The 11,585-nt window shown below is 31.9% G+C and overlaps 2 protein-coding genes across 3 annotated transcripts; one reads left to right on the forward strand and one right to left on the reverse strand.

Moving 5' to 3' along the window:
• Positions 1–868: 868 nt before the first annotated feature.
• Bma-egl-2 (Uncharacterized protein) lies at positions 869–8,716 on the forward strand (the record flags this gene model as incomplete). Its single annotated transcript, XM_001901784.2, has 20 exons — positions 869–947; positions 1,678–1,795; positions 1,914–2,026; positions 2,281–2,409; positions 2,788–2,912; positions 3,151–3,318; positions 3,520–3,645; positions 4,165–4,278; positions 4,448–4,639; positions 4,838–4,970; positions 5,156–5,330; positions 5,529–5,658; positions 5,901–6,032; positions 6,412–6,532; positions 6,694–6,815; positions 7,118–7,192; positions 7,305–7,478; positions 7,643–7,747; positions 7,961–8,096; positions 8,415–8,716. 20 exons carry the CDS (start codon positions 869–871, stop codon positions 8,714–8,716), a joined length of 2,769 nt encoding a protein of 922 aa, XP_001901819.2.
• Positions 8,717–10,225: 1,509 nt separating this feature from the next.
• On the reverse strand, positions 10,226–11,283 carry Bm3405 (Uncharacterized protein; the record flags this gene model as incomplete). Of its 2 annotated transcripts, XM_043081893.1 has the most annotated exons (3): positions 10,226–10,426; positions 10,588–10,706; positions 10,977–11,283. In XM_043081893.1, 3 exons carry the CDS (start codon positions 11,281–11,283, stop codon positions 10,226–10,228), a joined length of 627 nt encoding a protein of 208 aa, XP_042937827.1. The 2 variants fall into 2 exon arrangements, with proteins under 2 accessions (XP_042937827.1, XP_042937828.1); XM_043081894.1 differs by lacking the exon at positions 10,977–11,283 and having other exon boundaries at positions 10,588–10,773.
• Positions 11,284–11,585: the final 302 nt, after the last annotated feature.

An 11,585-nucleotide genomic window follows, 5' to 3' on the forward strand; every position in this document is an offset into this window, starting at 1 on the left:
CCAACGATTTCGAGCAGAAAAGCGCAATTTATAATATGCCCTTTTCGATTAGCCTAAAAGCTCAACAAAGAATAAAAAATAAAAAGTTAACGTGAAAGATAAACAAAAATGCTTCTACTGTAATGATATTTGAAAATCTGCGGTAAAGTTAAAGACTGAAGGAATTATTAAAGGTTTTAAATAGGCTTAAACTGTTATCCTTGTTTGTTCTTCTTGTTTTCTCCTCATCCAGGAATCAGAAATTTTATTCCAAGTTCCATAAATTCAGTATTTTTAGACTTTTTATGTAAATATAGTATCACACGAATAGATACAAACTTGGAAATTCTGTGTAAAAATGTCAACAAAGTCACTCTAAATAATAATTGGTCTAAAAGTTGAATTCTTTAATTCACACTTGCGCTTACACTTTCGAAGTCGGAAAACCAAATAGAACAAGTCTGTAATGCATGCGAATCTTGTACAAATGTTATGCTAATACAAGAAAGACACGAAAGTTTTTAATAGACCAGTTAAGTTCTGGAAGTTTTCTAAATCTAATTGTAAATGTAATTCAATTCGGTGTTACTCAGAACTAATCTTAATTTCACAAAATTATTCCTAAAATACTTTTACTTACCACTCGAAAAATCTGAACATTCTCTATAATTTTGGATTTTTGTTGAAGCTGCGATTTATTTACAGTCTTTGATAGTTTTTTTTTAACAACTTATGAAGAAAGTTTTGCAGAAGGAGAAATGACTGTTTCCTGATAGTTATTTCTTTGAAGCATTTGTGGAATTGAGCAATAAAAAAGATATTGAGAGGACGAAGAAACGATATCAAATATTGTCAAGATCAATGTAAAAGAAATCTAGGCTCTTTTGGCATGCCTGTCGTTAAACGAGGACTCGTCGCACCACAAAATACATTCCTTGAAAATGTTATCAGGCGCTGCAATAATTCTGGTATGTTCAACAGCTCTCAAAGCTTTCAAAGAACTAATAATAAAAATAAGAAAGGTTACCCTTAGATTACTGGAATCTAAACCAAACATCAGCAAATTGTACTTCTGGAATTATTTATCAAAACATATCGAGGAATATTCCCACGACTTAAGCAAATCGCCAGCTGCTGTCAAGTTGCTAATCACAAGGTGTGATTAGGTAATTTATGCGTCTTCCCGTGTGAGCTGCTGGGTAGTTCAAGTTATGCATGCTGCATGCTATCTCAGATATGCATTTATTAGAAAATCTGTTACTAGTGAATGTATTTCCGTGTAGGATAATTAAAGTTCAGAAATACATTGTGTCATTTCATGTTAACATTTTCCACCACAAAATTTTTGGTTCATTAGTCTTATTTTTATTTGGAGAGGAAACCTTTTTTGCAGCTGTAAATTTCAATGGAATTATATTCTTTCATTTCAGATAAACCGTAAGAGATTGGTAGTAACGAATCATTCACATAGTCTACTTCCCACTGTCAGCTTCTGAAATTTACTAGTGTTGTTAGCTAGAAATTAAATCTGATGTTATAAACGAAATTGAGACTAAAACATCCATTTAAAGAAGTTATACGCAGATTTTGTAACTCTGTTGTGTATTGATTAAAATGAATTGTGTTTGATTTAAAAGATGCAAATTTTTCATTAAATGTCTAATTTACTGCTTTTGGTATAGATCTGTCTTTTTGCAGATACTAGTTTTATACTAGCAAACGCTCAAATAGTAGAATATCCGATTGTTTACTGTAACGATGGTTTTGCTAAAATGGTAGGATATTCCAGGGCTGAAATTATGCAGAAACCTTGCTCGTGAGTTTAATCAATGATTCTTTCATTTAGTTATTTTATAAAAAATGAGTGAAATTAGAAGGATTAGGCTATAGTGGATTGGATAACTTTTTTTTTATTTAATAGTTTTATTTTGAAGACTTTCCTTCATGCATGCGGAGTACAGTGGACCTGAAGCAGTAAAGAAGATTCAAAATGCGCTCGATATGTGTCAACATGAAAGAACAGAAATTGGTCTACGAAAGAAAAACAGTTCCGTTTTAGAAAGCAATTTAATATTCCTTAGCAATATTCGCTTAATTTAGCTCTGAATTTAAACTGTTTTTTAACGTAAGGTAGTTGAAAAGTAAACAGAAGGTAAGGATCTATGGAAGAGCATCTACTGAAATTTCTTTGTGTTTTAATTGAACTTCGTTATGTTTATCAGGTTCGAGATCATTTTAATTCCATTTTAATTTCTGAAAATTAGACGAAATTTAGTTTAAAGAAGTTTAAAAACTTTCTAGGAAGTGTCCTTTGGTTGTTGGTGCATATCGCCCCAATCAAGAATGACCGTAATCAAGTGGTATTATATTTGTGCCAGTTCAGGGATATCACACCCCTTAAACAACCACTTGATGATGAGAATAATAAAGGTTATCAATTTTTGATTTTGTTAACTTAAAAGCGCTTTGTATACCTTAAAAAAATTTTCTGTTGCTGATAAAAGTTTTTCTTCATACCTAATTTCTAGAAAACTTAACGAAAAGAGATTTTTAGCTGAATCTATCATCATTAATTGCTCCCCTATTAGAACCATTTCATTTGATGATTAGAATCACTAAATGATCGATTTCAAATGGTAGAATATTCCTCAGCAGAACAAGAAAATAAAAATAATTAGCATGAATTAATGATTGCTCTCTCGTTCTTCATGAGTGTAAAAATTTATCAAGAAATCTTGATAAATTAATATCATTGATTATCATAATCGGAGTCTTAAAATTAAATGATGAGCATTTTTTTTATTTTAGGCTTTTCACGAATTCTACAAATTGCAAGAATTGCAAAAAGCAGACAACAATTTAATCAAATTGAAACGAAAGATCTGCACAAGACGACAAGCACGACGTCATCAAACTTCAATCAGGTTATCAAAGTTTGTCTTGCTGTACTTTCATTTTCCTTTCATTCGCATCACTCATTAAAATCACTTCTATCCACACATCATTTCAAGATATCATTGTTTTTCACTAACATAAGGTGATCACAACTTAATTAAAAATTTGACAGAAATTTTTAGACGAATAATTTGACATATATATGTACTAATAAAGAGTCTTAATAACTAAAAATTAGTGTCAATAATAAGATAAAGATATGAGCTGTATCATCAGGTGATGAACCTCGGTGGCGATTTACTACCACAGTATCGGCAAGAAACACCAAAAACATCACCACACATCATTTTGCATTACTCGACATTTAAAACAATATGGGATTGGTCTATTTTGGCTCTTACTTTCTATACTGCTTTTATCGTACCTTACAATATTGCCTTCAAGGTTTCCTCTTCTTTTTTTTTGAACTACAATTAACCATGAAAATATTTATTGTATCATTACTGATATTTCTGATTGCATTTTCATCATTTTTCCTATAAAATTTCAACCTGTAATTTTTTGTTAAAGTATTCTTAATTAGTAAATAAAGTCGATGCTTATCTCAAAATTTCACATTACATGAAGGCTGAAGTTTGCTTGCAGACACGGGAACATCCACCCCGTGGTAACATTGATATGGTCGCTCTAATGGATTCTATCGTTGATGTCATTTTTTTTGCTGATATTTTATTAAATTTTCATACAACATTCGTTGGACCCGGTGGTGAGGTAAGTCTTCTTTTAATAACAAAATTAGAAAAATGGAATAAATGAAGTTAAATATGAATTTCTTACATGAAATTTCGAAAATAATCTGTAAATTTTATGGATGTCGGGGAATTGAAATTTGTAGTTTTCAAATCAATTGCATGTTGTCGAGTAAACCGATAATCGTACGTAAATGTTTTCATTCTTACTGAATAAAAAAAAACTGCAACAAAAGCAACAATTATAATTCATGGGTAGTTTTTTTTCAAGAAATGCTAAAAGTGAAAAACAAGGAAAACATTTTCTTGTGCAGTGCTCAAAATTGTATATTGTTGTTTGTATATTTTGTTTGTTAAATGAGTCCAATTTGATTATTTGAAATTTTTTTGCAACCACATCACAAAATTAAATTTTCCCTTAAAATTAAAAAAAAATTTACAACTTTAAAACATTATAATAACTAAGTGTTCGTGTACAATTCAATGAGAAACATATATCCGTCATCAATCTCAGTGAAGATTATCTATTTACTTTTTTTAGGTAGTAATCGACCCGAACGTAATTAGGTATAACTATTTTAAGTCATGGTTTCTTATCGATCTTCTCTCTTGTCTTCCATATGATATATTTTATATGTTTAAGCATAATGATGAGGTAAGCTCTATTTCAATTTGTCCTTTTGGTACTTTTTTTTTTGTCCCATCTTTTTAAATTACCAATTCCGTACATTTATAATATGAAATAAAGAGAAATTTCATTGCAATTTCATTTATTGAAATGATTTAATGATACTAGGAACGTTGTTAGATGGATTTATTTACAGAGGATGGGATCATTATTGAGTGCATTGAAAGTGGTACGTTTACTTCGACTTGGACGTGTAGCGCGTAAGCTTGATAATTATTTAGAATACGGAGCAGCAACGTTACTTTTACTTTTATGCGCTTATGTACTTGCTGCTCATTGGTTAGCATGCGTATGGTTTTCCATTGGTGAATATGAAGTTAAGATAAGGGTATATTTTCATGCTATTTTTTAAAATTTTCTAAGTCGTCTTGTATAAATGATGAAAAAGTCATTCAAATATGCAAAGTGATACCATTCTTTTGTAATGATTGAATTGATGAAATTGGGTTTTAAGCTTTAAAAAGATCTTTCAAATATTTAAATTTAAAATTTTCTTGTAACAATTCATTATTTCCAATTTTTTCAGTTTTTAGTACCAACTATGCCTGAAGGATGGTTAACTAAGCTATCGAAGGAATTGAACTCGCCTTTTAATTATACATTCAAGGATAGATTGAGGTTGATTGGTGGACCTCAGCGAAGTTCTGCTTACATTAGTGGTAAGAATGTCTTTATTTTCAGATCTGCAATGATATTATTTTACTATCGACTACAAAATATACGCATTAACAAACTTCTAAGGTTTTATTTCTCGCCTTCTCTGCGATTCTTAAAATAGACAAAGTGTAATTCCTAATTAATTAAAAATATCAATTATATTAAAAGTTATTAAATTGATCCACAGCGCTGTATTTCACGATGTCCTGCTTATCAACAGTTGGATTTGGCAATATAGCATCCACAACTGATAATGAGAAAGTGTTCGGTGTATGCATGATGATCATTGCTGCACTCCTATATGCTGCCATATTTGGACATATGACAAATATTATACAGCAAATGACATCAGCTACTATAAGGTTACTGATACTTTCATTTCATATCCTACCATTTTGATGTTAACATAATTTTTCCTGGCATACTGAAGATGGAAAAGGAAAAATGACTGCAAAGTGTTACTAGATGAAGTTCTCCTATTTTTCATAATTATCAGAAGATGCAAATTGTTGAGGAAATTCAACTTCACTTTTCCGTGAGTAATATATTGATTCTTTCAGATACCATGACATGATAGCAAATGTTCGAGAATTCATCAAATTACAGGAAGTACCAAATGAGCTTGCTGAACGCGTAATGGACTACGTAATTAGCACTTGGGCCATGACCAAGGGTATCGATACGTCAAAGGTCTTTTATTTTCTCGGAAAAACTGCTTTTGAAAAAAAATGCGGCTAACGTGAAAAAATTTCGAGAGAAACTAAATGTTTTGAAATTCACTAATAGAATATTTGGGTATTTTTTGTAAGCGAATTTTCTAATGTCAATTTTGAAGGTAAACATTGCTAAATGAAAATAATCGGTGACACTCTAAATTTTAACTGTAACATAATACAAAGAATCAAAATTTGATTCATTTCATTTCACCTAAGGTACTCAGCTATTGCCCAAAAGATATGAAAGCAGATATTTGTGTGCACTTAAACAGAAAGGTATTCAACGAACATGCCTGCTTTCGACTTGCTTCTGATGGTTGTCTTCGACAGTTTGCCGTACATTTAGAGGTTTCTATTTCTTTCTGAAGTTTAAAAATCTTTTCATGCAAAAGGAAATCTCTTGAACTTTGAACCAGAATATTTCTCAACAGACGTTATTGAATTTTCATGAAATTTATGAAAGTATATCTTATTACAAAATTGAATTGTTGGATCCAGTACTATTGAAACAAGCATTCATATTTCTCAAAAATTATGCAAGGCTTAATTGTAGCAAAAAATTTGGTCACGCAAATGTTATATTTAAATCACCAATTGCCTGATATATCTAGCACTGAATCATTACGTAACTATGAATGTATTGATGATTAACAAAGATGTAAATTAACGAAGAAAATTTGTTGGTAATGATGAGGATGTTTAAAAAACTTGATGAGAATAATTTCAGAGCAATCATGCAGCTCCCGGTGATTTGATTTATCATACTGGCGAATCGGTTGATGCATTATGGTTTGTTGTTTCGGGATCGCTCGAAGTAATACAGGACGACGAGGTTGTCGCCATTTTAGGTACTCTTTATTTTACTTCTTTCCTAAACATGGTGCTTTGTATCAGACTTAGAAATCTTGAAAGCTGATACTTCTAGTTATGATGCTTTTGACTTCAGTCATTGGATTTGAAATGATGGAATAGTTTGCACCGCTTGTTGCTAATTTATAAAAAGATTCAGGAAAGGGTGATGTTTTCGGTGATGAATTTTGGAAGCAACTTGGGACAGGTCAAAGTGCTGCCAATGTGCGTGCTCTCACTTATACAGACTTACATTCCATAAAAAAGAATAAACTTATGGAGGTAAGCAAATTGTTTTCTACATTTAAATGACAATTAAATATCTCAAAAAAGGATAAATTTTTCTAAAATCTTTTATAGAAACTAAGATGACGACTTACGTGGTTTAATATTTTAGTTTGAAACCTATCAGATCGGTAGATGAATGAGATTTCAAAAACTCATTTTAAATAGCTTGGAAATGTTTTTTCTTCCGGACTATTTTTAACTGAAAAAAGATTTTTACAAAGTGATTTGCTAAAGAACTTTCAAAAAAGCAATTTTTCCAAACAATTTAATTTTTTCTAAAGAGAAAGCAATTTCAGGTGCTTGATTTCTATAAGGCATTCGCGAATTCGTTTGCTCGCAATTTGGTGCTGACATATAATCTTACTCGTCGGGTACTTTTGTCTTAAGCAATTTTTTCCCTTCTCATATTTGATGCACTAATTACATTAATATAACAAAAAGAATCGTTGGCATACAATCATATTCGGAACTTGTGTCTTTCAGTTGAAATTCCGTAAAGTAATTGACGTGAAAAGAGAAAAAGAATTGGATGAAAGACGTAAAAATGAGAAGCTTACGGTGCCAGCAGAACATCCCATCCGGAAACTATTATTTCGGATGCGCGAGAGACATGGTACCCGAATACTTCCATCGCAGGTCTTTGCTGATCTCGAATTGGTTCGTTGTTCATTTAGCAACATCGAAAATATGTAATGCAAAGCAATCGTTTTCATTTCTAGTGAGAGTAAGTATTTGGCAAATAATTTGTAAGCAAGTGATTTCCGAGTTATAATAGTCTTAACAGCGGCCATATTATTAGGATATAAAAGTAAGAGTTTTAGCAAGCCAGGACAAGGCCATCGGGAGTACGAGCAACTGCTGCTTCAACAGATAATTTGAATGAAGTGCGTTGGATCATTGATGCTCAACGAAATACAGATAATATTGTAAGTTCCGCATTTCACAAGAGTTTTCGCCCTTCATTTCACAACTTTGACGTTTTACATTATTCGCAAAACAACCATCAAAATATGCAGAAAACATATTTCCTGTCCTTTATCTAAACTGAAAGTTTTTATCTCTCGTGAGCCTAACTGATGCAGATATTTGGTAAGACCAAGGTAAGGTAATTGCAACAGAAATGAATAATATCGTTTAAGAAGCCAAACGTATTTCCTCCCGAACTAAAGTTATGCTTCGAGCGCATTGAGGAGAAATTGAATATGGTTAATTATATCTCTCATAAGCTGGAGAATTTGGAAAAGCTTGTTTTCGGATTATATCATCACGCTGGAGGTGTGTTCTTTTCTGTGAGATTTCACGCATCTTTGCATCACTCTTCATTAGTAAATAGATGGAATTTTAATCTCATTTTATGCCTACTTTGTTCAATCTAGATTAGGAAAACAAAGGCGCCAGCGCAAAAGCGCATAAGAGAATAATTTGTTTGGCGGTTTTGTGCGTCTGCTAGAGCACTCAATTATTGTATAACAAAACGAATACTTCTAACCTGTTCGTTTCATCCGAATCCACTAAATGAAATGATTAAAATTAACAAACGATCCCAAAAAATATTAAAAATCTAATGATGATAAGAACTTCTCTGCAATGCAGAAAGTGATAAAGTGAACATTACTGGAACAAAGGAAAATGGACAACGACAGTCATTATCTCCGACGATTGCAATGGGTTTGATGAATCGAACAAATACGGATCCATTTGCCTCATTTAATTCACCGCCAAGTATTGAATCAACAACCCAGTTAGCCGTTTCCATTCCACCATTGCAGGATCTCAGTACGGATGACGGAAATGATGAATTTCAAACGTCAGCGCCAAATTTTGCCACACTGATATATGTCGAAGATGAAATAGCAAATGGTAGTTTGAGCCCACCCAAACTGAAGCGTATTTGATAACTTATATAAATAAGACAAAAACAGATCATAACACTCGATTGGTAATTCGATATCATTCAATTGATCAATGCGTGACACAAGACTCAGGGCAGGTCTCTAGACTTTCTATGACATGGCGCAAGAATGATAGTAGTGATTTCTTGATTCACAATCCAAATATGGAAATTATTTTCCCATCCTTTATCTCGTTGTGCCTTTGTTCATCTTTTTATCTACTTAAAAGTTTAACCTATACAAATAACCTCAAAAATATTCGGATTTCTTAAATATAAAGATTTTCCTAGATTTGAGTTTCTAAATTTTTCTAGACTAACTGTTTTTTCTTAATTTTTTTTTGTTAAGTTTGGTTATTTACTTCGAATAACCGGGAAAAACAAAAGATTGGTTTTTTGCATTCTTTTTTGTAGTTGAAAATTATTGTTTTGTATCTGATTGCGAAATGTATCATTTGGAAATCTAAGAAATTCACTCCAGAATCAGTTCATCTTATTAGCTTACAACTCTGAAATAATTGCTTGTAAGCTCCGCACAATTTTCTTCTAAATAAATTAACTATTTATATTAATGCATTTAATTCCGCATTTGTCGGTTGCTTGAACTCATTAAGCAATCCTTCTACAAAAAAGTTTTTTAGATTTTAATTTGCTGACGTTAATTTCCCGAGATTTGATTATTTTATTTTTAACTTCCATATCTTGGTATCTTTATGGTATAAAAATATCAGTCCCACCACCGCATAAATACGAATTTTTATTTTAGAACACTTACAGATATTTTGAATTGGAAAAGATCTTGGTGAGAGGAAGAGAAGGAAAGGCCATTTTGAAATTCAAAATTTTTGACTGAAATATATTCAAATGCAATAGCAGACAGACTCGCGAGGCATCCTATTGATTTCATCCCGACAGTGATCTTTAAGCGATAAGAACTATCACTAACGAATAATTACATGCTTCATAATGCTGAAAATTGACCAACTAATCCTCCTGATATTATATGATGTGATATGCAAGATTGATAAAGTTACAGGATTATGATGATTAATTAGCAACGAATCCGAAATTAATTAGAACAGTTTTGATTATTTGCTCGTTATTCCATTCAAATAAAGTAATATTGAGGTCAGTGCATCATAAAAAGCAGCATTCGAATTTGGAATCTCACAACACTAATTGTGCGACTCAGTAGCGCTGTCTTACTAAGTGATTTCAGGTGTCGGCGTTTTTCTCCTGTTTTTTTTTTTTACTTTTTTCAAATTGAATCAAGTTTTCTTCTTTTTTTCAACAAAATTAAGTTGTGCTAGTTATTGCTCTAACTCACTGGTTTTTGGATTCCAAACTTGCAGAAGCGAAACAAACTTCTTTACATTTATAATTTACAAAAGCATGTTACTGTTGTATGTCCAACCCTTAAAATAGTAAAAATGTCATTCAGGCCTTTTGTAAAGTAAAATAGTTTCACAGCAATCATTAGAACAACAAAAAGTAAATAATTTGCTTTATTATGTCACATAGTTGTTGTAGATAACAAATAAATGATTAAGTATAAGCTTAAAGTTGGTTGATTGGAAGCATCGGTGGAAAAATACTTATCGAAAAAGTGCTGACGTCGCTTTGACGTGGATTCAGAATATGAATTTGCACTGTAGCAACTTTTCCCATTGCACTGATCAGTTGCACAGAAACACCAATGTTCTGCTATGTCGTACTGAAACGCTTCCATATACTGCGGTAAAGTTCTGATTGATCAAATAAAACTAACAGTTTTGTAAAGTCATAAATTCAGCATAAATCTATCAGTCAGATTAAAATGATAAAGACAAAGACTCATGAAATTTGTGAAAAATATGTATTTATGGAAAGACTCACCATATCAAATTCAGATGATAAATAATTGCCGATTTGAGAAACACGTGAATGTGGGCCAAGACCGATTTGCGAGTGCTGGTCTCTGGTTAGGAACTGCGAAGAACAACCGCGAACGGTTCCTGTAATCGAAATTGCTGAGGAACATTTATAGAGCTCGAAGTCTACCAATCTTCTAAACTGTTTCATTTCCGCTTAGTTCGATTTCTTTCTTACAAGGATAGAAATATAATGAAGGGAATATTGAACTTTTCCAGTATAGTTATTTAAAAAACTGCTTAGTGCTTATAAAATTTCAGGTGTGACACTCAAGAATTACTTTAACTATTCAAAAGTTGGAAATTTCCAATACATATCACATTGTCATATTTAGGGAATTTCGAACTTCCCACCAAGAATAGTGACTACTCCATTGTGCCGGTTGGTACCATTCAGATACATAATGAAACAGGTTGAGGGACAAAGTTGCGTTATTTCAGGTGTATAATCCGATTTAGCACAGCTCTGGTCACTTGCTGTAATACCATAATTTCGTTTCAAAAAGAAATGTCTCCAGTGCCAAACAATAAAATCATTTGCACATGAATAACATCTGATTGCTTCCACCATAGCAATACCCGACAGGAAATAGTAATGGAGAACAAGGATGAGTAATGGCAGATTATGCGATGAAAATATGGACGAAAAGTATGAAATCATCGATGATAAAGCATCGGTACTTTAAAGGTTATCATTCGCCTTCTTTGATGTGACCTCTTTCATGTAGCATTAAATATAGTTGCAATTGTATTACTTTAAATAAATTATTCCTTGCATCACTTTATAGAGGATTTTTACATACTTCGCAGTTCAGTTTATCAAAAATCCATTCCTGAAAATTTCTGGAAATTATTTATTTTAATCAAATATTCAAATAACACCTCATTACTTGTACATGTTATCGTCGACGATTGAAACATCATTTCTTCCAATTCCTTTTATTATGACAAAAGTCTATCATA

This window comes from Brugia malayi (assembly GCF_000002995.4).
Source record: "Brugia malayi strain FR3 genome assembly, contig: Bm_v4_Chr4_scaffold_001, whole genome shotgun sequence".
In the NCBI taxonomy this organism is placed as follows: domain Eukaryota; kingdom Metazoa; phylum Nematoda; class Chromadorea; order Rhabditida; family Onchocercidae; genus Brugia; species Brugia malayi.